Source organism: Falco biarmicus, chromosome 7 (assembly GCF_023638135.1).
Source record: "Falco biarmicus isolate bFalBia1 chromosome 7, bFalBia1.pri, whole genome shotgun sequence".
NCBI lineage: Eukaryota > Metazoa > Chordata > Aves > Falconiformes > Falconidae > Falco > Falco biarmicus.
The window spans coordinates 40,333,121-40,353,036 of NC_079294.1; the positions used below are offsets into that span (position 1 = coordinate 40,333,121).

General features: G+C 47.4%; 1 protein-coding gene across 3 annotated transcripts in view; it reads right to left on the reverse strand.

The window, feature by feature from the left end:
• Positions 1 to 14,420: 14,420 nt before the first annotated feature.
• ARMH4 (armadillo like helical domain containing 4) overlaps positions 14,421 to 19,916 on the reverse strand; it is a 73,983-nt gene continuing 68,487 nt past the window's right edge. Inside the window, exon 9 of one of the 3 annotated variants that reach the window (XM_056347626.1) lies at positions 14,421 to 19,891. In XM_056347626.1, coding sequence (XP_056203601.1) covers positions 19,826 to 19,891 — 66 coding nt within the window. In that variant the 3' untranslated portion in view covers positions 14,421 to 19,825. Of the gene's footprint in view, positions 19,895 to 19,916 lie in introns of all 3 variants that reach the window. The other 2 variants (XM_056347625.1, XM_056347627.1) reach the window with 2 other exon arrangements.

Here is a 19,916-nt window from a genome sequence, read left to right on the forward strand (position 1 = left end):
ACTGCAGAAAGCAGAAACAGCAGCTGAAAGTGGGGGAACACTGGCTGTACAAGAAACCAGCCAGTGAAACACTTGGTGCAAGTCCTGTTTGAAAAGCTGCCACTGCCTGCCTCCCAGACAAAAATGAATGCTGCCTCCAGCTGGAGTGAAATCAGTGCTGGAAAAGGACTATCTGTCCTTGCTCCCCCTCCTAGCTCTGGTGATGGGCAAGGATGCTGAGGCCAACACTGCCACCTCCCTGGCAGCTTCCCAGGCCCTCACCAAGAGCTGCATCTCTGTTGCAAGGAGCAGTGATGGGTCCCACGGGGAGCGAGAGGAGGCTCTGGGCACAAGGACACAGCAGCCTCTCACCATGCCCAGGGCAGGGCTGGGACCAGCCCCTGCAGCACAGCCAGCCCTGCGAGGCAGCTGCAGTCTGAGAGAGCAGGTCTGGACTTCTCTTCATACCCAGCTCCATTCATAAATCAGGAGAAGTACTAAAGCAAAAATTCCCACAGTAGGAGCATTTTAAACTCAGACAGTCTCCACCCAAGGCAATTACAGAGAGGAGCTGTTAATCACTGAGCAGACAGGATAACCTTTGAGGACTGTGTGATGAGAATTTGAGGAGCTGCAGTGGAAGCGTTTGCTTGAGACATTTTGATTCCAGCACTGCATTTACTTTGGAAATATCAATCAAAGTACCCCTCCCCACAAGTTTCCTCTCTAGGCCTATTCAGCAATCATCTAGGGAGAAAAAAAAGAAAAAAAAAAAAAAAAAAAAAAAAAGAGAGAGAAAAATAATCGCTAAAGCCTAGTAACAATTGGTGTTATGAAACCTTATTCAGGGAGAAAGTCTGCACCAGTTGCTCTTTTAGAGAGATGAACCAAATGTTTCTAGGCTCCATGCCCTGTGCATTTGGAAAATGCACGTGTTGACTGAGCTCTCGGTGCAAAGCAGAGCTATTATTTCGCTCACGGAGACCATGGGCTGCCCTTGCCCCAAACCAGGCTGCACAGTGAGCAGCGCTGCTGTGGGTGACCCTCCAACAGGTACTCCCAGCACCAGGAGCATGGCACAGACCAGAGGTGAGACCAATAGGGGAAGGTGCAGACCCTGAATAAGAAATAGGTTTACAATCCGCAGGACACTGCTCCAACTCAGGTATTGCAGGACAGCCTAGAGTAGTCCTTATTCACCTGAATTGTCCTGTTGAATCACTCTAAGGGCTTGAGCAGACCCTTCAACTTTTCTCTCTCCACATATACTGCATGAAACTGCTCCCCTTAGCAGAACCAAACCTTACCTTCCTTTTTTTACCCCCTTTCCTCCTGCCATCACCATCAACACTCAATCCAAGGATTAGCAATAGATGCAAGCCAAGGGAAAAAATCTACAAACCCAGTTCTCTCAGGTTGGCTGATGGCTTATTTCTTACCCAGATAATTCCCTAATCTAAACACACAGCAGTGGCGGGTCCATTGCCTCCACCAGACACTTGTTAGCTGGCAGCGTTGGAGATGGTCCTTTGTTCTTGGGAGAAACCTGGAAACTGTTCAGATGATTTAAAACTGGACCTAAGTGGACTGAAGCATTCCTAGGCATGGCAGATCTTCCTTGATCCCAAGCTAACCGCTGCAGTGATGGAGATGTTCACTAGCGGTTTGATCACAACCAAGAAACGTCTATATGAAAGACACTATTAACTTCAGAAAACAAGGAATCAGCTTTGTTTTGCTGCCACACCATGCAGCACTTATTCATAGGGGTGGGCAGGGTGGTTTGGCACATTTGCCCTGAACAGTAACGGCACAAGGATGGCTAATAATGCAGAGCCTACTTATACCAAGTGAAACAGAAGTTTGTCACCTGGGACTGCTCTTCAGAGTGCAGCTCAGGTAAAATCTTTAAGCAGAACAGCCTTTAATGTTTAATTGAAAAGTATCTTCATCACTGATGAGCCCCTGGGCCACGCACACAAGACATTCTGATTTAAACTGCATTAACTGAGCTCTGTACCCAGCTACAGAGATTTATAGATGACCTTCCTCTTACTGCTGGTCATAAACGCTTGAGCCAGCGGCCACTTGGAAGTGCTAGGAGCAGTGATGCGTGTGCATGTGAGAGAGGAGGTTGCACTAATTCAAATAGGCTTTGAATCATCCCCCAAATACACTTAGTTAAGCTAGCTATTTTATTAAATCACTGTGCCAGCACATGCATGCATGGATCTTTACAGCTTTGGAGAAGGGTATTAATTTTTGATACAGAGCTGCAGCTTCATTGACAGAGTGCCATCTGCAATATTTAGCAGTGCTGCTGTGCCACAGCTGCCCCAGTAACATAGCACCAGCTACCACCAATAACCTCTTAGATTAGGAACTGGACTGGATGCCTGGTGAGTTACCCGTTTCGCTGCAGAGCAGTGCCAGCAGCCTGGGGAGTGACAGCCATGGGCTTTGAGCAAATATGGCGGTAGCCGAGGTCAACAGCTACTTGCCCTCTCATGTGCTATGGCTTTTTCTGTTGTTCATTGCTGGAAAGTTTGCATGTATCTTTTGCAAAATTTTCAGTCCTATACTAAAAAGAAAACTGAAAGGAAGAGGAAAAGCGTCTCATTAAAAAATGTGTTTACTACTTACTGCACGTAAACCAGAAAGTCGTTTCATAGATCAACAGTTGCTGCCTTCAATACTTCTCCCATGTATCATCTATAGACTGCCCCCAAATTATCTGAAAATTATGGAAAACTGTGTGGATCCTCTTTTGCACAAAGGTGTTTCATGGATACAGCTAAATAAAGGCATGAAACTTACTTGCTACTTACTAGCCTCAGAGAAAGCTGGTGCTGCTGCTCAGAGGATTGTGGTGCCTCTCCTGATTCTTGGCAGGCTTCTGAGAGCAGCAGCGCCTGCAGTCCTGTCATCAGCTGAGAACTTCAGCTGGCTTCGGTGTCTTCTCAGAGATGTCTCTTGCTCTTACATTGGCTGCAAGAGCTTAAACTCACAACAGGAGCGAGCACAAGCTCAAAAAAAAATTAAATGATCCTCTCTTGAGTTTATCAACAGAGCTTTTGTTTTGCAACATACATAACCCACCCATTAAAGGCTTGCATTTGAGTGCCAGCATTCATACTTCAGGGTTGCAGTCTTGGGCTCTTAATCAAATAATTGTTAAAAGATTTTAAGGAATATTTTGAATAGATCCCTTCTTATTAGACTGAATCACTTTTTGTGCCCATTAGGCGACCTTTTTAAAAAATCAACAAATAACTATAATGCCAAAAAACACTGGAAGTGTACCCAGTGCTGAGCATGCTCAAAGATCAAATTGCAAAATAGGTCCTATGCTAAGGACTTTGCCATTTTAATAACTGACATAATTTCTACCCCTTAAGCTCAAGACTTTAGGACAAGACAATGGCCTCAAGTCGTGCCAGGTGAAGTTTAGATTGGATATTAGGATAAATATAACTCCTTTTCATGGAGGAACAAGCACTAGCTGTGTTAGCCTTGAAGTCATACACTTCTTTAAGCCTCCTTTTGCATAACCAAGCACTGTTGAGACTCTTTTCCATCAGAAGCTTTCACTGTCCATGAACCCATCTATGGTAGAGGAGACCCATGGTGGTATACGGGCCAATCTGTGCCTCTCTAACCCACCCCAGGTACCACCTTCCTGCACAAATAACCTAGGTGAAAGTAAAGGGATGGCTCAGAGGGCAGTGGGCTTACTGGCATGAAGGCAGAACTATCTGCCCATAAGGCAGGTGGGATAATTAAACACAGCTGGATCTTTGCTAGTGTGAAGTGGGCCAACTCCATCACAGCTGATGAAGCTGTGCTGATTAATACTGTGTGAAGGTATCAAGGAGTCTTAGCTCTGGTGAACTTAGTGGGTTTTTTTTCCTATGGGATGATGCCTCTGGGATGGGATCCAAGGTGCAACAAGATATGTGTGTTGAAGGGTATCAAAGCAGCCATCAGCTGGTGTTCATTGGACTTTTCATAGCCAGATGTGGAAACCACCTGAGGGTATTGGAAAAGGCCATGCACTGCCACTGCTGTGAGTGCTCTCTTAGGAGGTGGGAATGGGCAGGAAAGGAGAGCACCATAGTAAATCCATGTCTGCTTCTGGCTGGGCTGCCATCAGTACCTCCCCCAGCTGAAGCTGTGATGCCAGGAATCAGAGGGGACACCAGTGTCAACCCAGCACTTGGAAATCATGGAGAAGAGTCCAGGACTGCTGAATAAATGTATTCATATTCATGGGTCACGGAGACAAATGGCTAATGTGCAAATTATCTTTGATCCCACACAGACTGCAGGCAACATACAGCCCTGTCTCAGGGTCAGGTTAGTGCCAGCAGCCAGTGCATCATTCCTGCCATCCACGTGACACCTCATGGGTTATACACTTTCTGCAATGAGTTACGGGCAGAGAACATCTTACATTTGACAAAACCAAGGCAAAAGTCCAGTTGCCTTCAGAGAAGGAACAACCATATTTACTTAAAAAAATTAATACTCACCTTCTCAGGGAAACATTCAGTTGTCAGTGCAGAGCAGATGAGAGCAGCATTTGATCCGTAGACTCTAAAGCCAATGGTGGACATTGTATTCTTTGCAGGCAGTTACATGCCTGTTTTTGTCTGTATTGAGCAGATGATTGCACTTGCAGCCATTATTATTTTTAAGGACTCCCTGCTTTTAAATAAACCATTAAAATAATTATTCAGGCTCTAGCTCTACCAAGAGCCATCACAAATGGAGAGATGGGCTGCAAAGACAGTAGGAACAGGCTCTATCGTTGCCCAGAGCCATGACAGCACGTGGTGACATCCTGCTGCAGTGTCCCCATCCTAACTGAGAGCCTCTCCGAGAGAGCACCAGAGCATCACTGATTGAGACAAGCTGCCCTCAGGTCCTCAGCAGCATTTTCTCATCTGTGTTCAGAGCCAGGGTGCTTTTTGTGCCCTGAAACATGAACAGCCAGCATCCAGCACTCACAGCCTCAACAACATCAAAAGTCTCCAGGTCCACAGCTGAAGCTATCCTAGGATAGCACATAAACACCAGACTGGGCCTTTCCCCTTGCCCTACATCCCACAGATCATCTTAAGCATCTCACAAGCAGAGACCATCACTTTCTTGTTACGATCATCACCCGAATATGCCAGTGTCACTAGGGCTTCCATCCTCCTTTGGTGGAAGGCCAATAACTAGCAGATGCTGGACCAAGCAGTTTGTTCCTCAGTAGTTCTCAGCCCAAGAAGGCTCTCGAAGAAAGATGGAAATCAATTGGCTGACCAGCTCCCATGTGCTAAGCAAAGGACCCCATTTCAGGGGTGTCTCCCTACTGGGTGCTGGTTACCAGCAAAAGGGTCCAAAATGGGTGGCATAGGCTGCAACTAAATGGTAGAGCTAAGCCAACCAAGGCTCGGTTTATTCACTGAGTCTGGTGGATTTACTCACCAATTTAACCACCCAGATCTAGATGGTTTTTAGCTGCATTCAGTCAAGATCTCTCCAGTTTCTCTGCCCCCATGATGTGTATTGGGGGATACCGTGTCACCATCCAAAGCTGTTTCATGAGAGGAAACCATCAAGCACCTGTGGCCACCACCTCCTCACTGCCTTGATACTGCGGTGGATCCCAGATCAACTGCATCTGCAGTGGAGTGGGGGATGCCCAGTGAGCCAGGTGGAGGAGTGAGAGGCAGATCTGCTCTCCCTGCTCTGTATGTGACACCCGGCAAGTCTGTGACTTGCACTTCCAACGTGCTGCTGAGCAAAGAAAGGGGTCTCACTTGCCTTGAAGCGGTGGGAGTTTGGGTTATGTACAGCCTCTCTTTTTCCCCTAAAAAGCATCTGTTAATAGAAAGGACTTTGGAGGAGCATCAAAGAGACATCACAAGCATGATCCTCCCTGGCAGTGGAACTGCCACTTGCCAGGAGGGTTTCTCATGCAGCCTACGCTTGTGATGTGCTATTATGTTTTATGAAAAGAAGGGAAAATGTCAAGTTTAGAATGTCTTAGCTATTTCCAGAGGATTAATGCTATTATGGCTCTGAGATGATGTGCAGCAGAGACTGCTGCCTGCTCCCAAGCTGCCCTTTGATAAGCCATCTGAGACAAAATAAAACCAATCCCAGACTAAGGCAGAAGCTCCCCATTTGGCTCATTTTGTCCATCAGGGCTCCCCAGATCCCACCTTGAAGAGCCAGTCGCTGCTCAGACCACGGTGTGGGATGTTTGGACCAGGAGGGGATGGTGAAGGGCTCTGATCTCGTGTGACAGGTCCAACACACTGGCATCCCAAATGCAAGATGCCACAGGGCAGCCTCCTCCGCTGTGAACTGAGCAGCTTCCACTGAAACCCCGGGCAGTTCTTTCAGCAAAAGGATCCTGAGAGCAACTTCCCGCTTGCTCACACTGCTTGCCCAGTGCCGTCTCTTGGGAAGATACATTTGATCATCAAGCTGTTGTGCACTCAGCACCTTCCATGGGTGCTTGCTCCCAGGGCTTTACTGCAACTCAAGCCACCACCCAAGCTGCTGAATTTGCTCTCCCTTATTTAACCTCTCATTTTCCTGTTGCATCTGCGGCAACATGAAGCACTGAAGCCTCATTTCCTGCATTCCAGTTCACTTCTCACCTACTGAATCATCATTCCCCCTCAAAAGGAGCTTAAAAAAGATACATTAAACCATTTGCTTTGTGGCCCTTTATTAGATACTCCAAGTTTCCACTTCAGCATCCAATTTCTCAGAACAACAGCACTGCAACAACATCCTTCTCTTTGGGGATATTATTTTAAAGGGCAGAATAAACAAATGTCACACATAAGTTTTCCTTGCAGCAATTGAAAAGAAAGGCCCTTTAATCTGTGATATGACACATCCTGATGGGGGGGTGGGGGGTGGGGGTGGTGGATGATGATGGATGGGGACCTGATCAGAGAGATTTGTCTTTCATGTGGCTACAAGATAAATCATCATCCAGGGCAATGGGTAGTAATTGTAACTCCCCTTTGAGTTTTACAGTACATCAGAGGTCTGTGAGGGCTGAGATGGGTTGGTAGCTACTGCGCCTTCCAGGCTCCAATTACCCTCCTTGCTGCTTTCAGTATCAAAGGCAAAATATTGCTCTCTTCATACTAAATGATCCGCAGAGTGGAGCCAGATGGGGAAAGGGACTTGGAGAAATTATCATGGGCTCTGCCATGCCCTGGTCTCATCTATTTCTTTAGCTACTTCCAGAGGAGGAAGCGCAGTGCAGAAGGTGTGGAACTGAAGTGCTGCTTTTTGCACCTCACACTCTCTGTGATGAGCTGGTCATTAGCTTTAGGAAAAAAACAAACAAACAAACAAACAAATCTGTGGTCAATTTGTTCATTGGACACTTCAATATGTCAGAGGAAGAATCAAATGGCAGAGAAAAAATTTTTTGTATTCTGACATTGAACTTCCACTTAGGAAAAACACCTGCCCCTGCAGCAGTGACTGTCATCAGCAGATGGCCATGCACACGGTGGGGCCATTTGCCCTCTTACAAAGGGGAACCCAAAGCTGATGAAATGAATTCGCTAGTGGATCACCGAGGAACCTTGTAGCATGTGAACTTCAGTCTCCAGCATCCCAGCCAGGGCTTGGCCTGTCACACCCTGCTGTTCGCCTACAAGTGGAGATATCCCTTTGCCAACACCCCATCCTGAAATGGGTTTCCCTCCTCCCACGCAGCGCAAGACCTGCCAGGATGATCAGCCATGAGGCTAATTACTATCAGGCACTTGTACTATCAAGGACGTGTCCTCCACATCTTTTAGATCCATACAATGAATCTGGGCAAAAGCTGGCTTGGCCCAAGCCAAGTATTAGCTCCACCACACACTTAGTGGCCGCGCAGCGGCAGTCTGCTACATAGTGGTGGGTTTCAAGCACTTAGCACTGGTAGCGCCCCTTGTAGTTACATGGTCATGCAAATGTTTCCATCACTGTCTAAAATGCTGCAGGTCCAGCCAGCTCCATTACGACATCTTAGGTTCTGCTGGATGCAGACTTCAGCCAGCAGGATTGGCAATATTTCCAGTGCTTATGTTCACTTGCAAAATCTAGGCTGTCTATTGCACGGCTTCCCTTCTCCACCGTACCAATTCCTGATGACATATATAGTTATTTACTGCTGACTAGATCCAAAATTACATATATTGCTTCAAGGCTGTTTTACAAGCAGTGGCCATAGGTGTGTCACCTCAAGAATGGTTAGGCAAGCAAAAGCCTTTCCTTCAGCTTCATTGTTCTTCAGATCAAATGTTCATTCCATAAAATAGAACTAACATTTTATTCCTATAGCGTCAGCTGAGATCCCTCTTTGCAGAAAATCCCCCAAATTGTGGTTTTCCCACGTGCAGCTCTGTGAGCACCAGCGTAAGGGCACAGGGTTTGTTATGGCAGCGGAGCTCACAAGCAATTCATGCTAAGATTTTACTCCAGATTTCTGTCAGACGGGGGTATCTAGAAGAGATCCTCTGTGCAGACTCTCAGGCTCTAACACTGCTTGGCCCATATGAATTTCCCAAACCACACATGCTTAAAGCCCTCTCTGGACCATGGCACATCTGCAGATTTGACTCTACACTTTAAGCGGTCTGCGACATTGCAGGCCTGTAGTTGTTATCCAACACTGCAAGCCCCAGTGTGGCTCAGAGCACTTTGCTTTTTTATAAGGTAAATGTTAAATAACAAGATGATTTTCTTGTTTCCTGTCTCCTCAAAGTCTGTACTCTGCCATCCAGAAAAAGTGTGCATCTTCTGGCTTAGTGTTTCCACAGCCTCATTCCCTTTCTACACCCAGGTATGATCATTCAAATGTTTCAAGGCAATAGCATGTATTTTTAAGCCCAGCAGGCTGACTTGCAAAACAAATATCCAATTAAAAACTCATTTTTAATAGATGCTGTACAGTTTGCATGCAGCCAGATCCCTTTATTAGCTTTTTATTTTTAATGCTATTAAACCACATTCTTCAGTTTCCATTTTAGAGGAAGGTCTTCTGTAGCATGTGCTTGCCAGCTCATCCACTGCTACTGAGCCTTTAACAATTCACTGCCCTCTGCCCTGCTTTTCTGGAAATAAGGATGGACTTGGGTTATTTCTGTTGGGTTTGTTTGTGGTTGTTTGGGGTTTTTTACAGAAGACAAATACAGTTATAAAAGTCACCTCTGACTTAGAGCTAACATGCACATTCACTCCTGCACATCCCAGAGTTCCTATTCTGTCAAACCATCTGGAGCAGTTAAAAGCACAGCAACCCCTGTGCTGCTAAGGAGACGTGGTCTCCATGCATGAGCCAGCCTCCATGCATGCAGCATCAGGGCCACCACCAGGTCCCCCGCTTGAACACCTTGGCTTTGCTGCCAATTTTATGAAGGTTACAGGAATGGTGAAGGTGATGCTTATGTGATGACACCTCCCAAGGCATTGCTGTAGACAGATCCCGCCTTCTGCTCTGCCCCAAGAGCTCAGCCCAAAGGTCCCTGTGCAGAGATCAGGTAGCTGATGCATCGCCCCAGTGTTACATGGGGAGCACAGCTCATTCATCAGCGTACCAAAATGCCTGACATGAAAGCATATGGGTGTGTCGTCTCTGTAATTTCTTCTCACCTAAGGCACCCTGGAGCTGTTAAGCAGCCATCTCCAGGAATTCATTTAGCACCTAAGTACATTACCCCCTATGGGGGAGATTAAGTGTCATCTTCTGGATTAAGTTTGACATTAAAACCAATTAATTTTGGCACCACAGCTTTAAAAGTGCTTTTGTCCCACGTTGACACACAGCCGATAAAACTGAGCAGGGAGTTTGGTGAGCGATGGAAACTACTACCAGCTGGCGGCTGCTTTCACTGCCTTCACCTCCCCACGCTCAGAGGTGCATGGACCCAGTGCTCTGGTGGGACAAGGTCCCGTGGCACCTGCTGAGCATTTCCTGAGCTTGGTGTCCAGTACCACAGCTGTATTTCCTAGCAAGGGCTGCTTTGTGTGCTCTGTTGCACTTGATGGGACAGGTGCTTCCCAATCAGGCTGGGAAGCTCAGCAGCACCAGCTATTAGAGGAAAAATCCATCAGCAAAGCTTCTTTTGTCTCTTATGAAAATGTCTGCCTTCCATAAGGACACATCCAAACAGGTAGCTACTTTAGCAGCAGTGAAGGCCACGTGAGATTGGGGTGAGCAGACCCAGCTGCTGATGTTGGCCCCTGATGAATGGAGGCAGAGCCAGCAGGGAGGAGACACTGCAGCCAGGGGCAGGTTGCTGGCGAAGGGGTGCACAGCGTCCCCTCCTCCAGCCCCGTGGCAGCAACCTCCTGTCCAACAGCCAGAAGCTGTGAGCAACAGTAATTTTGGAAACTCTTTCCATCACTTAGAGCAAGAACAAAACACCTTGACAAACCTCCACGGCTGTGTTTGATGCAATCCGCATGCAGGCACAGTCCAGAGGAGCTGGAGACCCAACACCCTCCTGCCCATAAATAACTTTCACATACCCGGCACTAATGCACAGCGCAGCTTTCTCTCATTCCAGTCTTGATTCAATGATGCGTTTTACTACTTCCCTCCTTTTCATTTTCAACCCAAGACGAGTGTATCTTTTATGTAGGTCTCCTTGGCCACAGTTGTGCCTCAAATATAATATCAATCTTCTCTCTATTTAGCCCTTCATGTCCAACCATGCTGAAGTGGTGGCAGTTCCGAGCTCCCCTGGGATGCAGGGACTGAGGCTGGTGGTGTGTTACTTACTCACAAATCACAATCCCATCAGCAAACTCCACAGCCCCTTGTGCCCATAGACAAGGGTTTGTCAACACAAACTGGTCTTGAATGTTTGCACAGTAGCACAGGTCCCACCCGCAGCAGCCCAATTTCTGGGTATTTCAGTTGAATTTCAGTCTGTATCCAAGTGAGGTTTAACCAGACCGGAATGCCATGCAAAACCAACCAGCCAGTGGATTGGAAGGATGTTATTTGCTATTTTTTAGTGTTAAAAAATGCAAAATGTAAATAATCTGAACAAAATATATCAGAAGACTTGAAATTGCTTAAGTAAGTGCACATAAGTGCAGAGTCAGTTATGGCAAAAAAAAAGCAGCACAATTCCGTGGCAGACAGTCTCCAGAGGCAAATCAATAACTTTTAAAGGGCATATTGACCAGTAGGAATGAATCTTGGGAAAATAGCTAAAAATGGAAAAATAGCTAGTTGATCAATTATTTAAAATAAAGATTTTCTCAGATTCCTGATATAAAGTATGATTAAACCCAGTGATTTAAATATTTTGACTGCAAAATCCCAGGTCAAATTACACCCTGATGCTGGCAAATGACTCATTATCTAATGCTTGTGTAACAGCAGATGTTTTAATTTTACTGCATAAATTCTTGATTTATTTCTGAATATCCTTTTATATGAATAAGGTCACGTTTTGCACGGATTTTCTTTTCTCTTTTTATCACATTACCTATTTGTTCTCCATTGAAGAAAAAAAAAGATTAAAACTGAAGTGCAGTATACCTCTGTTAACATTAGCCTCTTTCTTGTTGCCCAGTTCCATTTCCTCTGCTTCAGATGAAATGAATTCATTAGTGAAGAGCCTCGACGACTACAGTTTATCCTTCGAGTCATTTTGTATGTAAGACTTGGAAAATTCATCTTGCTTCAGTGAACTCCTGCTTGTCCGGGTGGTGCTGGCATATGTGCTGCTGGCAGTAGCACCCGGACAGCTTTGCCAGGCACCACACAGGTCCCTTTCCAACCAACCACTGGGGATTTATTTCTTGCCAAACCCATGGCCTTCATGATGAAGATGCTGTGAGCAAGAGCTGGAGACACCCATGCAGTGGCGTTTATTACCACGCAATGGACCTGGCGTTCTTCCCTGGGTGTCAGGTTTAGCTCCTGAGCACTGAACGTGGAGCAAAACTTACATTGCTGTCCTTCCAGTGCCTTCATTATACATCATACAGAAATAAATACTTTGCCAGGAGCTCCTGGAAGCCTCCAGGAAGGGTGAATAAACCTCCACTCCTGAGCACTGGCTCCAACACAGAGGTTAACACTTCTCTTCTTGCACAATGTGCATGACACAGGATCTTTCTGGAGATATTTTTTTGAAAGGGACACTCAAGAGCTGCTATTCAGCTCCATCTGTGTCCCTCCATAGAGCTCTGTGTTAAAGCTGCATCAGCAAGTAGGCAATGCCAGCAGTTGCTTAGGTCTCTGGCAACCTTTTAGTGTCAGTGTCACTTTACAACATTCGCATGGTTTTGGCCAAAATGCACTTGCCAACACGAAGTGTGACCCTACCCATGAATATGCCTGCCTGGACACGAAGGCTCTGCTGAAGGTGGCCTGTTAGCCTCGGCATGAAATTGTCGGTGTCAGCCGAAGGCAGCACCTGGGTCCACCAATTCCTACCAAGACACGGAGCTGGTCTCACACCTTGTCTCTCACAGGGCTGTCCCCACCAAGGACTAGCTAGCCCATGGTGAGCTCCCCACCTCCCACACCCATGGCACTGGCCCCCTCCCCTCCAGGCAGGAGCCCGGCTCAGTGCTGCCGGGAAGCCTCACAGAAGGCAGTGCCAAAGCATCCTACAGGTGATGCAGGCAGGTACAGCTTAGCGGTCACGGCTAATCTGCCGAGGGGGTTTGTGTGCTGCTCTGACTGCGTTGGTGGTAAAAGCAGGAACACCAGAACTGTAACTCAGCCTACTCCTACAAGTAGCTTGGGGAGATTTTTCCCACGATCCAGCTGCTAAGAAGCCTTTTAGCTGGACAGAGAGCGTGGCACATTTCTACTGCTCTGGGAAGAGATTTTCAACATTAACCATCCTACCTTTGGGTTATGCTTCAGAGGCTTTGCATGCAGAGCCCCATAGAGAGCTAGCCACAGCCTCCTCTTCCCTCCCCAGCAGCTTATCTTCTCCTTTAGTTGCAAATTTCAGCCAGGGCCTGTTTTGGATCCCTCCTGTGTCTCCTTCAGCAGATTTCTGCAGGCAATAAGCCTTATGTTAGACATGGGGTAAATCTGCAGGAAATCAGACTGAGAAAAGATAGAATTTGAAGAGATTTAGGGTAAATCAGAAAAAACCCACTGTGCTTGGCAGGTGGAATACTTGTGTTGCAAATATCATGTGGTTCTGTGTATACACAACCCGCTGCTTAAACTTCTACTCGTGCATATATCTTAGCATATATGCATGCTAATAATGTAGTGCGCTCACATGTATGCATTTGGTCATTCATACAGTGGAGCACAGGGTGCTCAGCAGTTACCATTAAAAAGGTACTCACTGGTGGAAAAGTTTCTTCTGGGAAATGCCACCATCACCTCTGCTGACTCCCTGCTACTGGCTGAGACCCAAACCCTTTCCTTGTAGGCAGGGGCTGTCCTGCTCCTGAGCCCTTGGGAGAGCATCACTGTTGAGGAAAAGAAGGAGCAAACCACTGCGTGCGTGGCTGCAAGCCTTGAATAAGCTGACAGTCAACATGCTTGTGCATTAAATTTCTGCCCATTGAGGTCCAACCTTAAAGCACTTACAACCCACACACACTGGGGGTTTCACAGGTGGAGGGTGAGACTTGCATCAAAGTAAAGGAGCTTTCCATGCCTGGCCTCAGGCCTTCAGCTCAAGTGCAGAACCCTGGTCAGCTCAGGCACAGCAGCAACGACTGCCCACGGGTGGCTTTACCACCAGAGGAAGCAGGGAATGCCTTTTGGTTTGTCCTTCCAAAACACATTGACGAAAACAACCTCAAGCTGGGCTGTCTGCACTGCTCTGCATGGATTGGTGCCTCATGGTCAACAGCTTGCTTGTAATTGAATTAGGCTGAACCCCTTGCCAAACTGATCTCGTGCTTTGCTCAGCCCCAGGGGACCCACGCAGGGCAGCAATCCTGATGGGTGTTTGGGACATCCAGCTTGTCCCTGCTGTCAGGGCGCTTAGAACCTTCTTTGCTCACACAGGTTTTCTGCAGCCTCAGAACAGCTCCACACATGCTTTTCTTGTGGGGGTTTTAATATGGCCCCTCTCCTCTCCGCTGTGTTCACAAACCCACGGCTTCATTGGCAGTCAGGGACATTAGGAGGAGACCAGCTGATGGACAGAGGCTCACAGTGAGGCAGCATGATCAGAGAGAGCACTTTCCTTAGAAAATAAACCTATGGAAAAAAAACCATTGTCATTGTTTATCTTCTTTCAGCAGGTTTTGTTTTTTCATTGGAAAAAGTCAGCAATGCAGCAAACAGCTTCATGAATATACAGATTGCTTTTGGCAACTACCAATTAGCAAAGAATGTGTTCATGTAATCCCCAAACAGCTATTTCCCTGGGAATTTCTTGTTTTGAACAAGACATTTTTCATTTGAGAAAATATACACACTTGGACAAATAGTTCTTGCTGGCTTTTATTAGTAGAGGAAGAGTGGAGAGGAGCCGGCAGCCACCGCCGCAGGCTGGCCATGTGCCCTGCTGGCTCACATCCCCACCCTGGGACCTCCACCTATACACAATACAGCAGAAGGATGCGTACCCAGCCCATGTAGTTGCATGCAATAACACGATGCATTCAAGGACATCAGCAAACAGGACTGGAAAGGCAATTATAAACCCAGCCTGTACACCTCTTACTCACGCTCACGTCTTTCTGACTCTCCTGCTCGATCACAGGTCCATCGAGGTGTGTGCAATAATATTCACCTGCAATAAGACTGCTCTTTTATGAAACATTTGCAGCACCTACAACTGAAACTCAAGGCTCACCAGTGCCATATTACTGGGGTCTTGAAAGATTTTGGCACAGGCCCTTGCTCACAGGGCAAAAGAGAAAGGACAAATGTCCTGGTACGCACAAGGACACCTAGCCATATGCAAACACCAATGGTGTAAGCGTATCAGCACTGGGGCTCCTTAGAGCTACTGGAAACCCAGCCAAGGGAATTTGGGGTGTTACTCATCACAGCCTATGGCCGACACCTACCTCCAGGTAAATCTTACCCAGAAAGTCCCAGGCTGAGCCTCCCCATGGCTTGCGTTGCCCCTGCAAGATCAGCCTGAGTCCTTGCACTGACCATGCAGCACCGAGAAAGAAACGCAACACCCAAGTCTTCCACACAAGCACTTCACAGCTTTTCCTGAGACAGTGAATGCCATGAACACAGATCAGGGAGACAAGGCGCTTAAAGTCAGATATGGTGGACAGCTTTTTATTTCCCAATGTTTTAATTTAACAAAGTGCTACATTCCATAGCTACAGTATGAGTTGTTGTTCTTGTCTGAAATAGAAAAACACAAGAAAGCACAAGGACTGCTAATATCACTCTATGGAAGCAGTGCAGTCCAGAGGAACCTCAGCTAGGTAAACATCTGGCATTAGAGACACCTTTAAAAATCAGCAGCTGGATGGTGCAGGTGCATTTCATCAGGGCAAGAGCTGCACATCAGGCAGGCTGGTTCCTCCCGTTGGAAACGGGGCTGTAGATGCCAAAGCAGTTGTGCGATGTGTATAATAAATTCTGGCTTGTGCTATCAGGAAAACCCAAAACAGAGGTGAGTGACTCATCTTGTGTCGAGTTGAGAGATTATTGCTGCAGCAAAGTCACTGTCACAGCCATGCCTTTGCATGGGGCCAAGGCTGTGTTAGCAGTGTCATGACGCACCTCTACATTCAGGGGCTTGCAGTTTAGCCAGCAGGGAGGATGAGGAGGGCCCTTCTTGACTGTTTTTCTTGTCCTGTCTCTTTCAAAAGAATCTGCATGTTTGGAAATGCAGAATTATAGATGAAATCAGTAGAGCAGTAAGAAGTAGAGCTCCCACCTGACACCCTCCTCACCTCCCTGCCTGTAGTCTGATGTGAGTCAAATTCCAGGAGTTGTGTAGAGCCCAATCCAAAGTCTATTGGCCTTGGATGAGAAGGGAAGGAGCTGAATGATGTTTGTGCTTTAATGACCTGCAGAAACTGCACTGACACGAGGAGCATTGCAGAAAACACTGTCTGTGCTCTAAAGGCTCTGCCAAGCTTCACCGGGACCCAAGGCTGCTTTTGACTCTCTCTTGCCTCCACGTTAAGCACAGCTAAGCTGAAGATACGAGGGCCTCCAGGCTTTGGGGCAGGTGCCTGACCAAAACCAACTATTCAACAAACACCTCCACTTCAAATGGGCATTGCTTGGGATCCCTCTGCACTGCTGAGCAGCTCAGAAAGTTGGCCAACAGTTGCCTTCTGCCAATGAGCAGCTCTCAACCGAGACACCTTGGCTGATGGTGTTCAGAGCCAGAGACAGGCCTGGGAGTGAAGATGAACCACAAGCAAAATTTTTGGGCAGCCCTTCTAGCCTGTAAGTCTGGCTCCAGCACTGAACTGTGGATGCAGCTGGACACCCCTTTTGGCTACAACTCTCCCGCTCGCCCAGCTTATCCTACCATACTTGCCATATAACCGCTTTGATATTTGCAACTATTTGTCAGCTCCACTTGTGGCATCGCTCATTTCCAGCACCCCAGCAACCCCTACCGTGCCTGCACTGAGTGAAGCCTGGTTCTTGAGGACACCAGGGCACTCAGCTGATGCGCTAAAACACCACCTTTGTCATTCTGACTGGCAGCATTGCCTTTAATTTCTTAAGTTCATTATTTTGGGGAGGGAGAAGAAGAGATACAATAAAACTGATTGCCACTGTAGAAAGTCAGTGTTTCCCAAACTGTGGATTTATTAGCACAATGAAAGGCCACAGCACCTCCTCACCAGCCCTCCCAATCCATCAAAGCAACATCCCATCCATAAAGCTCCTCCTGTGCTGCCGGAGCTGGGATACTGACGCTCAGAGCAGCAGCCTAGCTCAGCCATCCCTCCTCCGTGTGACTGGCCCAGCAGCTCTGTGTTCTACCGGCTACCTAGCACAGCTGGTGCTGTGAGCACATGCCGCACGGCACTACCACTAACAGGAAAGCAAGAGGAGACTGTCCTTCACGGGCTGTTGTTGCACAAACCCCTGCTGGTCTCCAGCTGCCTGGGTCTTGCTGGTGCATCTGCTCTTGTTCTGCAGTATCGCTGGCTGCTCCTCTTTTCCAGTGCTATTTTGGGTCTCTCTTTCAGGCTACAGTTGCATGCGAAGGACTCCACCACCCCAGCTACCATCCTTTCTGCTCTCCAAGACAGAAACCCTCTTGCAGAGAGGCCAATGCCCTTTGTCACTGCTTATTCTCCATGCCTCCCTGGCTGGATGAGGGTAAAGCACTTCAAGAACATCCCACAGCTGCCTATGCAGTCTTGTTTCCAGCCTGCCTGGTGCTGTACCTGAAAGACAAGCCTTTCTGGAGATGGTCTCCAGCAAACTGGAACGGAGGAGAAGTCATTCCACCTTGCATCACACTTCCATCTCACCTTGCCAGGAACAAATCATCAAAGAGCCCTGGGGACAACGTTTCCTGATTCCCCAGCAAGACAGCCAGCAACACTCAACTGGACTGTTAACACCTCCTGACCATCTACAAACTCCAAGAGACTTTGCAATGAGAAGGAAATATGGAGAGACCAGTCTGGAAGGAAAACTTCTTAGCTTGGACTAATAACTTATGGAAGAAAGAGGCATTTATTTGGGGTAGGGGCCCCTGGACTTAACAGTGCCTGTTAAAGATGTGGGGCTGCATTTAGCAAGGAAAAATTTTCCTGGTCAAAGTTTCAGGAACAAAAAGGGAGAGCTGCAAGCACTGTGGAGCCCTGGCTGGGAAAGCCTGTCCTAGAGGGACTGGGGTATGAAGATTCCCCAGCATGTTGATGGACTGGGTTTTACTGTGTCTCCCCCAGCCTGCTTCCCACACACTCAGCAGGATCAGCGTGTGAGGGACCACACACAGCTCTTCATCTGGAAGACTAGCATTAGTAGCAGCATTCTGAAACCAGGTTGTCCTGCCTGTCCTTCTCCAGGTGACTCAGTAGATGTGTAGATAAGGCCTACAGGAAAGTACCTGGGCTCTGAAGAGCACTGCTTGTTTGGAGCTAAACATCACGCTTGATGATTTAATGTCCAGAGGAGGCCCTGCCTCTCTCCAGAGAGAACTCAGCTTCAAGAGGGTATTCTGAATGTCCTCTCTACCTTCCACACCCATTCACATGCCTGTGAGACATGTGCTTAGCACCACTGATATCCACCCTTGACAGTCTGACAGGCCTTTTCACCTTTACAAGGAATGAAATCCTGCATTTGCCCCTCCTCAAACTCTCCTCTCCTCCACTTCTTCAAAGACTCAGTGGGATTTAATCTCAGTAGATGTGTGGTCTGGCCTTATTTGTCTAGCCAGGTCTCCTCTGACAGCAGTTGCTGCTCCTTGTATGAAGGATGATTCCCCACAGAACAGTGATTCCCACCTATGAAACATGGATGTTTTGCATAAACGTCAGATTGAAGTAATTTCACAACTGGAAGCAGAGATAAAGCAACGCAGCCCTTTTTCTAGCTATTTTGACAGCATTTCTGAGCAAAGCAACATGAGTTTCCCCTGCTTGGTCCCTGTAACGTCTCAGACACTGGCTGTCTCCCTGTGCAACCCAGTGCTAGCAGCCCAGGCAGCACAGCAGCTTGCTCTCACCCAGTGCCACCCTTGGGCTTCACCTCCACAAATCTGTGCAGTCATCTGTCCCACAGCTTCACCTTTTCCCCCATGGCCCAGGGTTCCCAGTGTCCCATTTCACCTCCCCATAGCAGACATCTCTCCAGCTGTGGCTGCAGCTGCTTTCTGACTACTAACCACAAATCCCTCAACAGTGACAGTCACCCACTCCACAGCCTTTGGTACCTTTCTGCATTCGTTGGTCTGGAGGCAAGACCTAGCCAGATCCCCCAAAGGTGCTGCTGTTCATGCAGCTTTCAGGGGCTGAAAATGCAATTTCCAGTGGGTAAAGGAGACAGATGCTCCACTTTCACCTCTATGTGAACGCAGCCTTGTGAAAGAGATGAACCTGTAACTGGTGTCCTTCAAACAGGAGGCAGAAGCTGACGAAACCTCTGACCTGCCTCTTCTGTTACCTACTTGCACACTGAACAAAACTTAAAGAGATCCATGCAAGGCTATCCATCAGTAGGTGAGTGCTGGTATTTATTGTGCTGTAACAGACAGTGCTGGTTGAAAATGGATTAGAATTTTTGTTGTAAATCAGGTGTTGAGGCCATTCCTGTGTGTCTCCAAGAAGCGTGGAGCAGAGCTGAAGGAAGAAAGAAGGGGTGAGAGTTGGGGACCCGAGTGCAGAAATGTGCTTCAAACTGTATCAACAACACTGTACATGGGCACTTTTCAGGTGGCAAGGGATACAGTTCAAGTGTATAACTCATTAATTAAGCAGAGCAGCTAATCTTAGCACTAATGAACTCTAGCTCAGGTAATGTAACATTTAAAATTAATTGGACAGAAGTCATTCACAGTAAAGATTTCCATTCCCGGGTTAGGTGAGAGCTATTGTTATGATTAGATTACTGCCAGCCAGGACCAAAACAGTACACCAGGGTAATAGGAAAATAATCATCCATACGGATCAGCTCCAGCTGTAACAAGACACGCTGTGGATCTGAAGGAGGCGCCGGGTGCGAATGTGAAATCTCACTACTGTTTCAAAACAAACATCACTGCGCGATACACATAGAGCGTAGCATGCCATTTCGCCGGGGTGGTACTGACCACTGCTCAGTGGCTTGGGGCGGCGGAGAGCAGCGATGCAGCAGAAAGTCGCTTGTTCTTTTTCTCCCACTCCCTCTTTTTAAAAGTCACAGGCTATCACAACGGCACTGCAGTTCAATTCAAAATTCATCTTCAGAGCTGTCGGCTAAGAGCATGACTCGGTCTTGCATGCTGTTAAATTCCCTCTGCTAGGGGAAGAAAAAAAACATG